The sequence below is a fragment of the Odontomachus brunneus genome, unplaced genomic scaffold (genome assembly GCF_010583005.1).
Source record: "Odontomachus brunneus isolate Ranch 3 - 2012 unplaced genomic scaffold, Obru_v1 Obru_scaffold_370, whole genome shotgun sequence".
In the NCBI taxonomy this organism is placed as follows: domain Eukaryota; kingdom Metazoa; phylum Arthropoda; class Insecta; order Hymenoptera; family Formicidae; genus Odontomachus; species Odontomachus brunneus.
In genome coordinates this window covers 33,887-52,085 of record NW_022639820.1, presented here as the reverse complement: position 1 = coordinate 52,085, position 18,199 = coordinate 33,887, and the positions used below count along the sequence as shown (strand labels likewise).

The 18,199-nt window shown below is 31.5% G+C and overlaps 2 protein-coding genes across 6 annotated transcripts; both read right to left on the bottom strand.

Moving 5' to 3' along the window:
• Positions 1-1,348: 1,348 nt before the first annotated feature.
• Positions 1,349-7,303, bottom strand: LOC116853603 (mucin-5AC-like). The gene is made up of 3 exons (XM_032834732.1): positions 7,231-7,303; positions 6,636-6,691; positions 1,349-4,836 (listed from the first exon to the last, which is right to left on the bottom strand). Exons 1-3 carry the CDS (start codon positions 7,252-7,254, stop codon positions 1,998-2,000), a joined length of 2,919 nt encoding a protein of 972 aa, XP_032690623.1. The 5' UTR covers positions 7,255-7,303; the 3' UTR covers positions 1,349-1,997.
• A 2,709-nt stretch (positions 7,304-10,012) lies between these two features.
• On the bottom strand, positions 10,013-18,199 carry LOC116853604. Of its 5 annotated transcripts, none has more exons than XM_032834737.1 (3): positions 18,131-18,199; positions 13,942-14,011; positions 10,013-11,617 (listed from the first exon to the last, which is right to left on the bottom strand). In XM_032834737.1, exons 2-3 carry the CDS (start codon positions 13,987-13,989, stop codon positions 11,354-11,356), a joined length of 312 nt encoding a protein of 103 aa, XP_032690628.1. In that variant the 5' UTR covers positions 13,990-14,011; positions 18,131-18,199; the 3' UTR covers positions 10,013-11,353. The 5 variants fall into 5 exon arrangements, with proteins under 5 accessions (XP_032690628.1, XP_032690624.1, XP_032690625.1 ...); XM_032834733.1 differs by lacking the exon at positions 18,131-18,199 and adding an exon at positions 17,900-18,124; XM_032834734.1 differs by lacking the exon at positions 18,131-18,199 and adding an exon at positions 16,879-17,062.

The following is an 18,199-nucleotide window of genomic DNA, read 5'->3' as shown; positions in this document are numbered from 1 at the left end:
TCTCTTTTATCGAATTAAATTAGATAAACATTGTAAACAGCAAATTCTGCTAATCACAAGAAAAATTAGATTTTTCTGAAATGTCAATGACTAAGGGGGATATTAATAATTGAATATCTAAAAACAATATCGATAAAGTTTTGAAAATTGCGTTGTCAATAACATAAGGCAATTTAATACATGTAGAGGACTATTCAGAACTATGGCTATGCCTTTCATTTAGGGATTCAATGACCACCTGACCATTTTGAAAACAGTTGTTTTGAACAGGACATGTCAATAGATAACAAAACATTTTTCTTCGCATTTTTCTTTTGAGAGAAATTTATATGTAACCTTAATTAATTAATAAAATATTTAATTTAGAAATTAAAATATTATATTTCGAAAAAATTCATTGAAAGGAGATCGAATCTAATTTAGTCAAAGAATTCATAAACAAAAGGTATGACAATAATCTTGAGGTGACCTATAATACATAGGTATTTATGTATATACCTGTAGCCTAGTAAGATAAATATATAGAGAAAAAGATTTCTTTGAATTCAATAAATTTTATTGCATCCAAATAAATTGGATCATTGGAAAGAAACTAATATTTTAGCTTCTCAAATAAACCTATTCTTTAGTCTAAATAATTTATTGTTTATTTAAAAATAAGATTTTACTTAATTTTCTTATTTTACTAAAAAATTCGATAATTTTGTTTAAATAATTTTAAAAAACTTAATATTTACTCTAACAGTCTCTCTCTTTTTAATATTCCTTCGATTTATTTCCATGATTTTCTATCCAAATATTCATATCAATCATGCCGAGATGCGATCATCAATCCTTCTTCCTGACTACAGTTTGATTTCAACAATTAAACAGAAATTAGTGATTTAAATTTTAACTCTGACGATATACTTATAGTATTATACTTTTCAATACTAAAGTTATCAGTAATCGTTGAAAACGATAAATACAATAACAATCGATATATAACGGATTGACAAAATGTACATTAATAGAGACGCCACAATTGCTTGAATTTTTAACTAAATATCATATTGATTAGTAAAAATACAATAGGATTAGATTGAAGAACGAAATAATCTAAAATAATAACTTTTTCTCAATAAAAATGATATGATTTAATCCAACGTAACAAAATTTAAAATATAAGTAAATAATATACTATTATATACTATTTGATTGAAAATTTTCTTTAAATAATAGTATTTTCCTATCAAGCGACATGATTTAATCTAATGAAACAAAATGATATTTAATATAAAATTACTTTGATCAAATAAATTGAAGTCACATGCAAATAGATATACTAAATCTAAGGAAACCTTTTTCTCTGTATAGTATATGAGTTATTTAGCAATAACATATCACGTGAGGACAGCTTTTCTCATCAAATATAAAATATAAATATAAAAAGAATATATATATATATATATATGCATGTATGTATGTGTACACATACATACATACATATTTATATGTCTCTTGCTACTAACAATTTCTTCGTATGCGATTTAAAACAAACACGGGACTATCCCCATTTTGCAAAGTATCAGTTTATATAAAGAAAACCTTTAGACCTTCTTTATAATAATAATTCTTATATAATTCCTCTGTAATAAAAACGAACAATACTTCAGATCTCATGAATATTTCAAATAACGTAAAACGAAAAAAAGCATCGTCGATTGCTATTATCGTGTAGGTTCTTTCGCTCAAAGGATTGTTAACAAGATATCATATACAAATGTATTCGATCCATTCTCACACACACGCACGCGCCTCGCATGTACATACAACCTTTTCCCTAATATATGATAGTCCGAAATAGTTTTCGCAGTATCATGATTCATCTCAGGGATACTCATATATTCTATCTCTTACGCAGTGACGAATGCGTAAACGCATAGAGGTACGTAATTCCCGTCGGTCATGCCTCAGAAACGGAATATGATATAATGTTACTAATAAATAAAATTTCATCAAATAGTGCTCAATTTTGTTCGCGAAATCCCGCCGCGGAACGTCGATTTCCTCGTCGTCATCGTTTTCTTCGTCACACTGCTTCTCGTCGGCCTCTGCGTGCTACTCACTACCGTTCTCATCGTGGTACTGCTCAACTCCATTCTTTTCATTATGAACGCCGATTTCTTCATTATCATAGGCCTCTTCGGCAATAGCTTCTTCGTGGTATCGCTCGATGTGGACGCCTCCGTCATCGTAGTACTTTCAATCACCGATGGTTTTTTCGTTGTGCTGCTCGCCGGCTTTATCATCGATTTCATCATCGGTTTCATCGCCAGCTTATTCGCCATTGGCCTACTCTTCTTCACATCCACGATGAATTTGTCCGTCGTGCTGCTTACCACAGGGCTGTTGGTTGTCCTTATCAATGGCAACGGTATCTCCGTCATGCTACTTATCGGAGGACTCTTGGTCGTCACGATCAATGGCAACGTTTTCTCGGTCAAATTACTAGTCGTCGAGCTCTTCGTAGTCGGACTTTTCGTCATAGTCGAGCTCTTCGTCGTAGTCGGGCTCTTCGTCGTAGTCGGGCTCTTCGTCGTAGTCGGGCTCTTCGTCGTAGTCGGGCCCTTCGTGGTGACGTCCAATAATCTCATACTTTCAATTGCATCATTCTTTTCCATTTCTGAAAAGATTACAACGATCGGTTTAATTTCTGCGGTCGGCTGTGTCTGCTTCTCGATAACCTTCGTCGAAGTCTCCAAGTCAGGTATCAACGTGGGTTTTACTTGCTCGCATCCGACTTCCTTACTGGAAACCGGACACTTCGGAGTAACGGGGACCGATATACCGCGGCGTCTCGACGCAGTTTTTCGATGCCGATCGATCGCGCCTGCTCTCTCGGGCGAGCTCAACGTGACCTTACGTGAGGTCTTTTCCAAGCGCTCAAAGGGTTGTCTGGTTTCGTGAGAATCATTCTCAACTTTCGTCAGATCAGCGTACGCATCATGCCAATCCGTGTTCTTGCGCAGATACTCGACCGGTTGCCACTTGTCATCAGAGTGATCGGCTTCCGAGGAATCTCCGTGCCGAAGATTTGTCTCGCTCTTTTCTCGCTTCATCTGACCCCATATCACTTGATCATCGCCACGCTGCCTCGAATTCGAACCAACCTCGTTCGAGTTCTGCATTTTGTAACGCGACTGACGGATCGTGGAATGCTCGATCGACGACGATCGATTAGCGTAGCTCTCCGACGGCTTCCGATAAGTAGGGAAGAAAGGAGGTGGATCTATGACACGAAGAGCATCGTTAGAATCTGAAGTAATCTGACTGTCCTCCTGCTTCTTATAAGAAAAAGAGGTGAGCGAGCTCAAAGAAGGTGAAGTGTTGGCCGGTTTAGCGTGAGACGTCGAATATGAACTTGACGCGCTGTAAAGGTCGTTCGGTTTCTCGTAAGTTGAGGTGCTCAGCCCGTTGTTGAACTCTTCTTGTTTCCAATAAGGAGTTGGATAAAAGCTCGGACCGCCGTTAAAGTCGTTCTGCTTCTGATACGAAGGCGAATAACTGCTCGGCGTGGTGTGTACATCGTCCGGTTTATTGTAGGACACAGAGTAAGAACTTGGAGCACTGTAATGCGGATCGTAGGAGTTCGCATAAGACCCTGACATTGAGTCGGCGTTCTTAAACTGTGCGTATGGACTGGTGTACAAGCTGGGACCGGTGAGAACGTCACTTGGCACTTTGTACGTGTCCTCGTAAGAAAGAGGAGAGTTAGATTCGATGTGTTCGACAGGGTGTTCAAGAGGATACTGTGGGGCGATTTGTCGAAGAGGCAAGCGATACGTGTTCAACTCATACGAGGTTCCCGGTGGGTCCTTCGAATCGTCGTTCTCGATTGCCGTTGTTGAGTCGTTCAACAACTGCTTCACCTGGTTCACCGCGTCTTCACCCGCCTGGTAGTATGAGTTCGACCCGCCGAAGAACAGGTTCTCGGAATTCTCCAAGTTCAACTCCGCAAACGGATTTTTGTTCTTCTCCTCTCCGTTCAAAAAGCCGTCCTTGCTGCTCGTGCCAACACTATGAATATCCTTCAGCGAACTGTTTAGGTTCAAGAAAGACGATTTGCCCAACTGCGGAACTTGAACTTTACCGGAAGTGTGATTAACACTTCGAGGCAAATAGCGAGTAGAAGCAAACACCGCATCGGACAAAACAGTGTGTTGGCTCTTCAAGAGCACGGCTGCAGGATCGATAATAGGTGGAATCGGAATGATAGAGTCGTGTTTAGGCTCCACGTCGATCACAGGAACCGGTACTTGGGTGATAAAACGTACCATCACTTGACTTGATTCAACCGGCTCCATCAGTCGTAGATAGATCTTGCGTATCGATCCTGGCACGTTGATAGGACCTATCAACGGGCCTGGCTCGTTTTTCGGCGGATTGAGCAACTGACCCAGGATGTCTACGATGGAGTCGAAGACATTCTTCTTCTTGGTGACCCGAAGTACGGGCTCAATATGAATAGGTCCCTCGTTATGCTTCGGAACAGACTTAGTTAACACGTTCAGCTGATTATTTTCCAGCTCGTAGGGCGCACCGGTAATCGAACGAGTTTTCAAGCGTTTTATCAAACGTGGTCTCGAGTAACCACGATTGTAGTAACGATGCTGTTGGGGCTCGAGCAGAAATCTGTGGGCTTTTTTCGGCTTCTGGAATGTGTCGATCCATATCTTCGCTCGAGACTTTTGCGACGTGGAGTAGACATCGGGATAGATGTCGGGGATAGGATTTACCTTCTTCACGGTAAAATCTTTCAGCGTCAAATCCTCGCGCAATCCGGTTTTCTTTATCCTGAGGAAGTCAGTAATAAACAGACATATTATTCCAATGTCGAGAGAAAAAGATTCGATTGAAAATTAAATCAAATAATCTATGGAAACTTTTACTATGAATATACATAGGAATATATACTGAATATATTACTCATATTTCAAAAATAATGAAAAAGTTTTGTAAAAATAACTGATTAATCTATGTTGTATCTGTAAGTGACATAAACAATTTAACAATAACTTAACAAATTAACAATAATTTAAAATCTGAATCAAAAGTTACTCTATTTTGAGGTATAAGAATATTTTTATCTGTGTTGTTATAGAAATATATGATGTTGCTATCATTAGCAAAAGGAAAGATAATTAAAAAATAATGAGATAAAAATTTCAATTTTTGTAAATATCTACTTTAAATATTCAAATTAATGTATATAAAGTCTCCTAGTAATTTAGAGTTTACTTTTCTTCTGTAACTAATTAATATTAATTCAAATTTACTAGAATTTGGAATCATGAGCATATCTATATGCTACTATTCTAAATAACATATATATTTTTTATATTTAATATTTATAGTATATATTTATTTATAGAATATTCGCATCCAAAAAATCTTATTGAGTGTATTATATAAGTTAGAAATAATAATATATAGTAATATAAAGTAAAGTGAATTAACTATAAAACATGATAGTAAAAATATGTTGTTACTCAACTGTATCATATATTTATATATGTACCACATATTTTTACATCATATATTTTTATAAAAATAGAAATATTAATGTATTTATAATTTCCAACGACTTCTTGCAGATACTATATAAATAATATACTCTTAATCCCTTATAGAAAAGTATTACTGGTAATTATCAGTAGTGATTAATCATTGCTCAATAATTCAGTGATTATTTAGTGTATTATTATATATAATACATTTTTTTATCTCAAATTTACCTCATAAAATAACTCAGACAATCTAATGTTTGGTTATTTTATTTAAATAATAAAGGAATTTAGTATTCTATATTTTGTTTCTATACGTGTGTCTTCACGTGGTTTTCATCTTGTAACGTCCATCAATCCCTTTCTTAGATCGCGCTGTTCGATGCTTGACATCAATGTTTGAACGGGAACTGGTAATACCAATAAGTTTTAACTATACTTTGTTGTGAATCATGTTTAACCTTTAAACTTCCGGAAAAGCTACAAAAGTGGCTTTCCCGGCAGTCTAAAGATTAAATATACTCTTACATTATTTAAAAGAACCTTATAAAGACATATTTGCTAGTAAATGTTGAAAACGCCACAACAACAAACAGAATGCGACTGATATTAATATAATATATAAATAATATCAGCGAATCAGTAATAATATGATGGCTTTTAAAATTTTAACTAAACATTATAATGAATTAGAACAAAACTGTAAGCTAATTTGAAAAACACAAGATGTAAAACAATTCATAATAATCATGAGACTATTTATATTTATTTTTCTCGTTGTCAGACAATAATTCGCACCAATAATTTATCACAAAAACTCAATAATACATCAGTAATATATAATATTATCACCGTCGTCATAATCATTTAATTACTTTGAAGTATTAGTAATTTTGTAATTCCAATACTCAAAATCATTAACCAATAGTAATAAAATTATTAAGTAATCTATTACTAACTAACCAGTAATACTTTTTTGAGATAGATCTTTGTAAAACTAGTTTTAAAATCTACAAAATAAACTCATATTCGAGAATAATTGTTGTCAACATATAGATAATAAAAAAAGGACTGCAAAGATCTGCTTACCTATTTAAAGAATTGATCTCATTGGCGGATACTGTCGATGATACATACATGCAAACCTATATACATAATGAGAATATATATGGCATAAAATTTATTTTTAACATATGCAATACTTGCAATAGCATCATATAAATTATAAATTATAGTACGTTTTTATTGAGCAATACTTTGTCAGAAATCTACTTTGCTGAGTTGCTGGAAAGTTCATAGCTGAAATTATTTATTTACTCTCGCAGACGAAACTTTCATACTTACAATATCAAATTAATCAATCTAATACTAGTATCACGCTTCCTTTAAAAAATCACTGACTGATCCGTAGCAACAATTACAATTTGTCAGCAGCAAGTGTATCATATTATTTCACTACATTTGAAATGCCAAAAATAATTTTCTGCTTTCTAACTATAAACTTGCCGAGCTTCTACACACGAAGCTATACTAATGGATTTAATTAGTAAGCAATCCATAATATCCATACAAGTTTGATAATAAGCTTGCCAATTTGATGCGATTAATCACATAGTTTGTATTTCGTTGTTCACTTTCCTCATTGCGAAAACGATAATCGTCGCCTGACCAGCTGCCCACTCACCGTGACAAAACACGTGATCCTCATCTCGTCGCTGGCACGAAATCCCGCTAGATCACCTCACCGATGTACTGCGAAGACGACTGTCGTGCGGCAGTATTAGCCACCTCTTTTAAAGCTTCCCCCGTTAGAACGGCGTTTGTACCGAAGTGAACTTGATATCACATTACTAGGCGTATATAATCCCCCACGTGTGCATACTGTTCGGTACGCTGGATGAGCACATATCGAAAGCAATTAGTTTTCTACAGTTCCTTGTTAATAATTATATAGAATGTCCTTTATAATTTAAAAATTATGGCTAGAATGTCCTTTATAATTTAAAAATTATGGCTGATAATAAAATTTGTAAACTAATGATTCTTAACAAAAAAATAAATAATAGTCAAATATACTGTGCTGTACAAAATAAATAATAAAAATAAATTCTAGTTAATAAAACAAAAATAAAAGAGAAAAAGAGAGGGAATTAAACACAAATTAATTCCAATAATTTTTGCAATTATATCAATCTTAAAAATTATATATAAAATGAAGTATAATTACATAGTTTGGTTAAAGAATTAAAAGAAAATTTTGAATTGAATTCTTAATAGCTTTTATCTATGTAAAAATAAATTGTACAAATGTGATAAAAAAAAAATTTTGTTATAGATTATAATTTATTTCAAATAATTTTCATAGACTCTTAATAGTGCTATGTGATTTAGTCATATAACTATAATTATAATATAAATATAATTACTTAAATATAATAATTTGAAATTATAAAATTACAAGAGAGTATTGTCTATGTAAAGACTTCGACACGTTTAATACCCAACAAAGTGCCATAAAATATATAATAGTTACCAAGAAATAATTTTCTTGAAATGATAAAAACTCATTTATCCATAATTACAGCAGAGATGAAAACACACAGATATGTAATGCGATATACACTTCTCGACTTATGGGAATACGAATATTTTAACACCGTTGTAGTGATTGCAATGGGTTTTACGTTCAAGAACACACAACTATGCAGCGAGCATATATCTTCACCGTTGAAAATCTGATCTTTCAGCTTAATGCGAGAGTAGTCGTAACAAAGGCCATTGGCTTAATGAAAGTAAAATCACTCGCACGCGGTTTTAATTGCGTGTTTTTCTGAGTTCTTCGATGCGAAGCGCTAGTTTCTAATAAATTATCTAAACATTGAAAGTTGTGCAAAATTAATTGGTCCTTATTTTTGATATCTTTTGATATCTTTTGATATTCTTAGAGCGCACTTGACATTAAACGTGGTCCGTTTACTTTTCAGATTTATTTATGAAAACGTGTAACATCCAATATTATTTAATCTTGAAATTCAACCTTAACCTTATGCCTAATCAATTCCTGTTGATTAAACGTATAAAAATCGATTAATTAATTAGAAATTTACAAAAAAGAAGAAAAAGAAGAAGCGGTTTTACTAAGAAGGATACATATCAAACTTGATAATTGGTGTAAATTAGATTCAGTTCAAAAACGATCATAACGGAAAAGGCGTGGTTATCGTACAGGTTACAGAACATGTTTGAAAAATGCTTAGATTGATATAAAGAAATGTATATATGAGTGTGTATGCGCGCACGCGCGTATATGTATGTGTGTGTATGTGTGTGTCAGAATTCTCTGAGAAATGCCTAATCAACATTTGTTCAATATTAGATGTGCCATTGCAATCGAGTGTCAATCGTACATTACCAAGCTCACTCGCCAGCGAAGCAGAATCACTCTCTCTGTGCGCTCATGTAAATAATCATAATGATACTTTCTCAAAAAATTGGCGTGTTAATACAGCTAATGTCTTAAAATCACTAACTTTTGTAACTAATTACAGTCTCTTTGGTTCATTTAGAGTCGGTTTTTCCTCAGGGGAAATATTGAGAGAGACCAATCATTATCACTTTCTAATTTATCAAATTACCTTTGTAACTAGTCAAATCATTATCGGCTATGAGCAGTTCCTAGAATAATAAATTATATATTTTGTTATGACAAAAACATAATACAGAATTATGTACAAAAATATAATTTAGGACTATATTAAATTACAAAGTACTACGAGAGACTACATCTTCCATCTAAAATAACGAATTTTAACGGAAAAGGATTCATTAATTGGATAGTTTATTTCATACATTAATTTAATTTTCATTATTTTTCCAATAACAAGATATAAATCTTGTTTTTAATTGCGTTTAAATGTGTGAATGTATTGCGAATGTGTGTAAATGTGAATAAATCGTTTATTAATCATGTGGCTATGCGTAAGCTCAGTGTGTCTTCTCTGATGGAAATATTTTGATGAAAGTACTATGAATTATATGAAATACATGAAAGTACTATTCGTTGGAAATTGAAATAAAAATGATTATAAACTTACTGAATATATTTCAATAGAAATTATAATTTTCTTAATGAGATGTATAATAAAATACTATGAAATATAATGAAAGTTAATAAATATTATTAAAAGGTAACGGAAAGTTTTAAATATTAAATTTTATAAATATAAAATTTGATGAATTTAACTAAAAACTGCGTTACTTTTCCTTAAAGATTGATTAATAAAAAATTACTAAAATATTAATGTTGATAAAATTACAAGAAATCTTATAAAACTAAACTAAAATTTGCAAAAAAATTGAAGAAAAATATTGAGTTGTAATAAATTTTTAATTAATTAATTCAATTAATTGTCTTTTAACTAGCTATACAACGCAGAATATAGGATGTAATTTAAAAGTACAAGCGATTTAATATATATTTTTTATTATCTTAAAACATACATTCGAGAATACATCGATCACGTCCATACTTATTGCTCCGAAAAACTAAACCTTTACAATTTTCTCTTTTCATTAGGAAAATTCCAACACTTATCTAATTCGAAATTTTATTGTGTATTAACACTCTCAGATTGCATACGTTTTATTGTAGAAAATGATGCTAACCGTTAATCGCTAATTACTAACCGCTAATCACCAAGTATCTATATATTTCTAGTTCCGCGTTTCAACGATAACTAACGTAATTCTTCCGAGTCAAAATTTTAGCCCCACCTTTTGACTTGAATTTTCTAACATCAGTATATTCTGCAAAATCAGTATATAAGTAAAATTTGCCAAGTATACCCGCTTAAAATTTTTTGTCTCCAATTTTATTGAAAACTCTAGATAATAATGCTAGTGGACATTTTTGAATCCTGCAAAGGAAATACAGCTAGTGCAACGTGTTATCAAGATTTTACAAGAACTCGATTTCTTGACGTTTTTCCTCGGCCGCTCATTTTCACATGTATGCAACTCCTATTACACTTACTTAATGTAAATGACTTTTAAGAGATTTTAGAAAGGTCTTTTAATAAAGTTCAAAATAAAAATAATTATTTTGTAACAAAAAAAATTTTACCTTAATTTTCAGTTTATATAATTTTGTGGAACTTTTTCAAAATGTGACCCTTTTGATTTTTTTTTAAGTGGATTAAAAATCTTGATTTTTTCCTCTTGAAAATCATGTAAAAACAAAAGTAGGACGAAAAATATTGGTTGAGTTACAGAACGTCGCGCACGGGCGCAAGTGCTGCTCACCCACTAGCCGCAGCGCTACTAAGTATGCTACTATATCAGCTTGATTCTAATAATACTTGATAAATTTTTTTTTCTTTTTCTATCTGATATAAATTCAATTTTATTTCCATTTTTCGATTGTCATGGATCGATTTAAGCATTCTAGAAAAGAAGTTCTATCTTGAGATAGATCAATCTTGAGATAGAATTTTAATAAAATTGAAGATAAGAAAATTTTAGACAGGTACGCTTGATAAATTTTACTCTATATGTTTAATATACATGGAAATTGAAATCCTACTTCTAAATGACAAAGAACGTACAAAAGGTAAGTTCTAAAAAGGGACTCAAAACTAATAAATTAAATACAATCAAAAGAGGTTGATGTAGGTTTCAAGCTTTGAAATTAGGTGTTAAATGAAATCGAAAGTAGGATCAAAATTTTAACTCTAGACTTCAAAGAATGAGAACGTCAATTAATGTTGCTAGAGTTTTTAATAAGACCGCCATTGTTGATTTGTTTCAATTCAACTGAAATTGAAGCGGCGTTTCCCGTCGAAGCGAAATCCATAGGCAGCGCTATTCGGTACACCAACCAACGCAGGATTTCGATACTGATGAAAAGACCCGTGAAGATGAGGCGGTCTCACGGCATTCTGTTCCTCATCTTGCGTGCCTTTCAAATAAAACGCCTCGAATTGACCCTCAGGCAAAAGAATATCTTTCAGGGACTTGTCATCTGGATCGTACGCCGCAGCGAAGATAATCGACGTGACGAAAAAATACAAAACCTGCAATAAGTGAAGAAGTCGAGAAAATATAAAATTAACAAATCCTTATATTCAGGATCAAATGTTAATATACGTATTAGAAATTTAATCTCGCAAAAAGAACATCCGTCGAGTCTTTTTAACCGTTTTATGTTGTACGAAGTAACATATTAGATGGCTACGATGTCTTATGGATACGGATTAGAAATTCAATCTCGCAAAAGTTTTTGTCGATTCTCTTTATGCCGATTTGACGCAGTAAAGATAATGGTACAAGGAAAATGCAATCAGTAAGATTTAAAAGTAAAATAATTAATTAATTTATCGACACAAGCCGATAATTTTAATATGACCTTAGATAGCACAAAATATTTTATGAACATTCTTATGAAATATGAATGTTTATTTCAGAATATTCGAGTCAGATATTCTATGAATATATATGTAATATTCTCTATAGGCAGAGATTCGTACACTTATAATAGAAAAAAATATATACCGCTTTCAGAAAACGCGATAATCTGGTTGATTAAATCAATTATCATGATATTTTTTAAATTCAAAATTATATAGCATAAAAGGGTTTTTATGCAACTCGAGAATTAAACAAACCGAGATTTCAATAAAGACTGAAGAGTCAATGGTGCGGTTATTGTGTGAGCGCTATTTTATATTCGACATTATATTATTACAAAATTATAAAACGATATATACCGTAGTATAATAGTATAACACTGTAATGATTATACAGGGTATCCCAGACTCTCTTCCGCAATTTTTGTGGGAACGTAGGACAAATTGAGATAAACATAAAAATCCTATACCGTTTTGCGATATTTGCAATAATAGTTGAGATTTGATATTTGAGGCTTTCGCAATGTCCATAAATATTAAATTTGATTTCCGGGTTTAAGCCGCGTAAATTCTTTTTGTGTAATTCCGACGTTTCGCGAACATTTTAGTTCGCTTTATCAGGGAGAAACGATTCGATGTATGACAGGAATGTCAGCGGCGTAAAACAATACGCCATACACGTGATATCTCAAGTACTCAGTTCGAACAGTGAATGAAAAAATACAATAATTAAATTGTAGTGACCGACTACATCCTGTAGGTCTTTCTGAACAAATAGTACGTCATGCATTGTCCAAATTTCAGACATCTAAAACTTCAAATTAATTTAAGATTATTAAATTTAGTGTATCCTAAATTTACGTATATCTTTAATACATTCTATGGAATATTACATAAAAGTACCTATAATTCAATAAAATATTTTACGTAAATTTTATATACGTAGAATTTATAATTGTATTATTCGAATATACTGTACCCAGACAGCACAAGATATGCCAAAATCACTAAAAATATGTCCAAGATGCCCAAAGACGTCCAGAATACATCTAAAATCTTAAAACGTCTTGTGCTATCTGAATAAACATATCCCTAACAGCACAAATCTCCTAAGAATCCTAAAGACCAGAGGACGTCCTATGTCTTAACGATGTTCATAGAAAATCCATAGAATACCGTATGCTAGGATTATGAACATATAAAATAGTATTTTTAGTACATTCTATAGAATATACAAATATTCATAAAGAATATATATATATATATATATATATATATATATATATATATATATATATTCACAGGACATTTACAGAATATTCCTGTGTTTTTTATCTAGGATAATCCTCCTGATAATTCTCAAATGTAATTAGTGAATTCACTTACCACTTACTTTGATTAAAAGATTTGATAGAGTTAGATAAGAGAAAATTCTATATAACTAAATCGTGTTTCTGATAGAAAATGATAAAATTACATAAAAAAATATATATATTTTCTGGTAAATATTTAATCGCTTAGTATAATATTTTGTCGATAAAGGTAGATATAAAACAAAAGAAATATTTCAAGAAAATTTGAAATGTGTGTTGTGTATATACTATCAATCCTTATCGGACTTTTTAAACAGTATAAATCTTATTGTTTTTTCTGTATATTGTAGTCATAATATATTAGATGACCAGCAGAAGTTTGCTAAAACGTAAAAAATATGAATACGTTCTCCACTATAAAAACCATCAATGCAATAAACGACAATTCCGATTCAACCGCAGTTTGATATATTCTCGTAGTCGAGAATGAGCCAATCACATTATTTCCGTAGGAATACTTAATTTAAACCGCAATAGTTTCTTGTAATTTCAAAAGAAGAGGAATGGATAGATGGAATCGGTTTTGTAGTCTGCACATTAGATACTAATATCAACGATAAGTAACAATAATTTTCCATAAATAGTACCGTTTAGTAACGATACATACGGTAAACATACCAATGAGATGCCTTGGTCATTCCATGCTATTATCGCTTTCCGTTCCATTTCGCCGCGTGCAATCAAGACACTAAAATAACAAATAATACGTTTGAGTGGCGTCGACAACAACTTGTCATTATAACTCTCTCGTTTCACTAATCAATGAATCAAATAGGGAAAGCGATAAATCAGGTCGTTCGTCCGGTTAATTGTACGCTACGCCACTTGGCATTATCGGAAATGTGTTTATAATTGCAACTAATGAGTCGTAAAGAAAAGTTCTTACGTTGAGCTCATTTGTGACGCGTGCCCACTCGTACTTCATACTGAATATCATTAATTGTAGGAATATAGGGTCATTGCTCCATTTGTGGCTATTTCAACAAATCTTTCGAATTATTTAATCTATAATTCATGTTCGCGTTACGTAAGTCGCAATATTTTGTTTTTATAGCGTTTCTGTTGATCAAGCTGTTCGCTAACGAATGTAAAATTTTCTTTCTTCTTTAACTAAATATTTACAACCAAAAGTATACGAATTGCTGCATTTTCTTATGCAAAACGTTAAAGATACGAAGTGAGATAAACGTTAGAATTATTGTATAAAAGACATGATTGTGAGTGAATGTTTCTATAATCGGCTTACGAAAAGTCTAAAAGTGAACCTCAATATGCATAATCACGTATTTCATTTCTATTAATAAAAAAAGAATAGGTATCGACAACTAAATCACGTATTAATATAATGATCCAGTTTTGGCCAGAACTGGTTGTTGCGTTGTTCGAGTTGTAGCCAACAAAAACAATGAATGTGTTTTGTGTAAAATTATAAAATTATATAAAATTATAAAATTGTGGCAATACAAAATTCATGCTCTGGTTCTTAATGGCCTTCACTATTGTGCTTTAAAATTATAGAAGTATAGTACAGCTATTTGTCTGGAAACAAACTTTATATATAGTATACATAATTCTGTGAATCACCTCACCTTGTGAAGGTCCTTTGTCAAATATAAATTTAAATGTAGAAGACTACACTTTAAGCAAAAGCAATAACAATTCTTCAAATATTAATATAAATTCATTTTTTATTGCAAATACTTTAAGCAATAATAACTTACAGAATAATGTAGACAATTTTCTTATAACTATTAATTCAGATTTATCAGTAGGCCAAATTTTAAACGAAGTCAATGAAAATTTGTCTAGTACTGAGCAAAATTTAGATAAATGTTCTATTTTAAACAAACCGAATGAGAATAATTTAAGCAATTATTTAACTAATAATATTAATAAGGAAATTTGTACAACTCAAATATCAGTACCTTTAAATAGCAGAGAAGAAACTAAAAACATTTTAGTTTATTCTGAAGTAAAATTATCAAAAAAGAATAATAAAAATAAAATACAATTATCTTCAGTGATTGCAAGTGATTGTTGGTTAGAGTTAAAAAAACAAGGAAATGATAGAAAACGATTGTTGTTGGAGCAAAAACAGAAAAAGAAAGTAGAATTATCAATAAAACGAGAAGAAAATATGAGAGTTAAAGCAGAAAAAAGGGAAAGGAAATGAAGAAAAAAGAAAAACAACAAGAAAAGGAAAAGAAAAAGGAAAAAATAATTACTAAAAAATTGCGAATCGCTAATAAAACAAGAAAATTTTAAAAATAAAAACTTTAATAGAGAAATTTATTAAGATAATGTTCATTTTTCAATATTTATTTTACAACTCTAATTAAAAAGTTCAGTTACTATTATAAAAATCTGCATAAGATATATAAATTTTAAAAATTCTTAATAGTTTAGAATAGAAGTTACTGTATTACATGTTATTTATATATACATATATATATATATATATATATATATATATATATATATATATATATCTTATTGAAGATAAATATTAACATTAAATGATTTTTATTGAATATACCTTTTTATTAATTGTTTCATTATAAATTAATCTCAATTTCATTACGTGGTCAGAACAGGTGTTTATTATACAAGAACTTATGGTGTTATGATGACCAAAAACCGTGAAATCGGAAATTATGACATACTAATAGTAAGTATTATTTTTTTTAAATATATTTAATTTATTTTACTTACCAGCCTTAAATTTATTATTTAAAGATTCTTAAGAATATATTAAAATAATTAAAGGCATTAGATAACGAAGAGAATTTAATTAAAACGCGTTTATTTCGTTGAAAATCCTTAAAGTGGTCACAAATGAAGCATCGACCTTATGAATTTAATGATGCATGCAAAGAGCGAGCATCTCACTATAGTTCACGAGATAAAGTTACAACGAGGTAGTATAGTATGTATAGTTAGTTGCAAAACGGTTTGGACAAAATAAAGTTAGAAGCTTACGAAAAACCAAAACTGTTAAAATTTAAAACCATTACCGACGGGTTTACGCAGTAATGATATATTTAATGATATAAATAATAATAAATAATATAACTAATAATGATAATTAATAATAAATAATAATAATATCATTACTGGGTCAGCCCATCAGTGATAACTCCCAATTTTAATAATTTGATCTTAACTTTTTTGGCTCTTATTCTGAACTCTCTTTTATCAATAAGAGAACTTTCAAAATAATTCAATATAAACCGGTTTGCAATTAACTATGTATGATATTTTCTACAATAAATATTGTAAGAAAATGAATTCTGAAGAAAAAAGATAAAAACGAAAAAAAGGTTTACTAAAAGTTTCGGACAGAAATATTTCAAGGTTATGATAACATCGCTATTCATCTTCAGCAACATAATTAAGAGCTTTTCAAGTTTAACGTAATATTCTTATGTGGATAAAAAACTGTTCTTGCAACACGGTATTATCGAATCCAATTACCCATTATTTATCTATTAATAAACAAAGACTTAATGTTTATATTGCAAGTTAATCACTGATCATCATAGCATGATCACTCACAAGAGATCTTCATTCGCAAAAGATAAAGCGTCGGTAAATAACTATAAAACGACGATTACACAGCGTCTAATTAGCAACCATGATGAGCCACGGAGCACGAAAGCGAAAGTGTTCAAGCAAGGCGTAACGGACGGACATAGTTCACTCATTCGCTCGCTCGCTCACTCGCTCGCTCACTCGTAGAACTACTTCGCGGATTAAATACCTTTAAGCGACTCGATAACCAGCACACTTTATCGAACTAACTAGTTACCTTGGGTTCTCGAGTTTCGAGCGAAATTTAATCCGAGATAAACATTCGACATTGATAAATAAAGAACTACCTGTTCAGAGAGAATATTTAAACGTTATTTGAAAGATTCAGTTTTATCGATTCAAAAGAAATCAATCTTCTCTCCAGCTGATATAATTAATATCAGATAACTAAAAGTGAAAATTGGTGTTATAATTCAGAATCGAGATTAAACGTAAGCCAATTATCAATAATATCAATATCATCACGAAAATTGCCGTGTAAATGCGAATTTTCATTAGTGTTTCCCTAACAGTGTGTTGTTGTTAACGCAACAGAAAAATATTATTCTACTACTAAAAGAAAAGCAATTACTCAGTTTACTTTCTTTCTTTTAAGTAATGATTATCTTCAACAAAAAAATATTTTCTTGATAAGTCTTAAAATATATTGATCGTAAATTGTAGAAAAACTCGTTTTTTTTAATTCATCTATTGAAAATAGGATTTATTTTTTTTTGCAAGAATATTATAAAATTTTATCAAAAAGAAAGTTGGTTCAACTATTTGTGCTAAGTAAACCGAATTTTTTCCTTAATTTAATATTTTTGCTCTAAATGCTAAACTTATTAAGATTTATAATGTATTTTGAATAATGCTCGTAATAAATTGATGATAGATATATGAACTTATGAAATACTTGAAACAAATAACATCTACTCAAATGCACTATGTATTTTTCTGTACAAAACGATAATAGAGGAGAAAAAACAGAATGCGTTAACTTTACCGAGCATGTAAAGTTTCTGCTGCGAGGTCGGTAAAAGCTAGCCGCGGCCAGCGATGTGGTTGCGTGCGTGAAACGGTCCGGCGATGAAGTGCTAAGTTCGTCTATCGGTCATTATTCTTCACGGGCCCTAAGTACGTGTGCCTGAGTGTAGCCCATGTGTGGAAGACTTCCCCGAGGAATATCGCGGGTGTGAATCGCGTGAACTCGTGCGAGAAGCTCGCGGAGACTCACCGACGTGTCGACGATCGGTGGCCAGGAAAAGTGAAAGTTGTTGGCGGCTACGACTGTGGCGACGGCGAT

Coding starts and splice junctions, on each gene's coding strand:
- LOC116853603 (XM_032834732.1), bottom strand. CDS start 7,254: ATGAGGATCACGTGTTTTGTCACG. Junction 6,692..7,230: donor GGATCACGTGTTTTGTCACG/GTGAGTGGGCAG, acceptor TTATGTATATAG/GTTTGCATGTATGTATCATC. Junction 4,837..6,635: donor GAGATCAATTCTTTAAATAG/GTAAGCAGATCT, acceptor TGACTTCCTCAG/GATAAAGAAAACCGGATTGC.
- LOC116853604 (XM_032834737.1), bottom strand. CDS start 13,989: ATGGAACGGAAAGCGATAATAGCATGGAATGACCAAGGCATCTCATTG. Junction 11,618..13,941: donor ATGACCAAGGCATCTCATTG/GTATGTTTACCG, acceptor CACTTATTGCAG/GTTTTGTATTTTTTCGTCAC.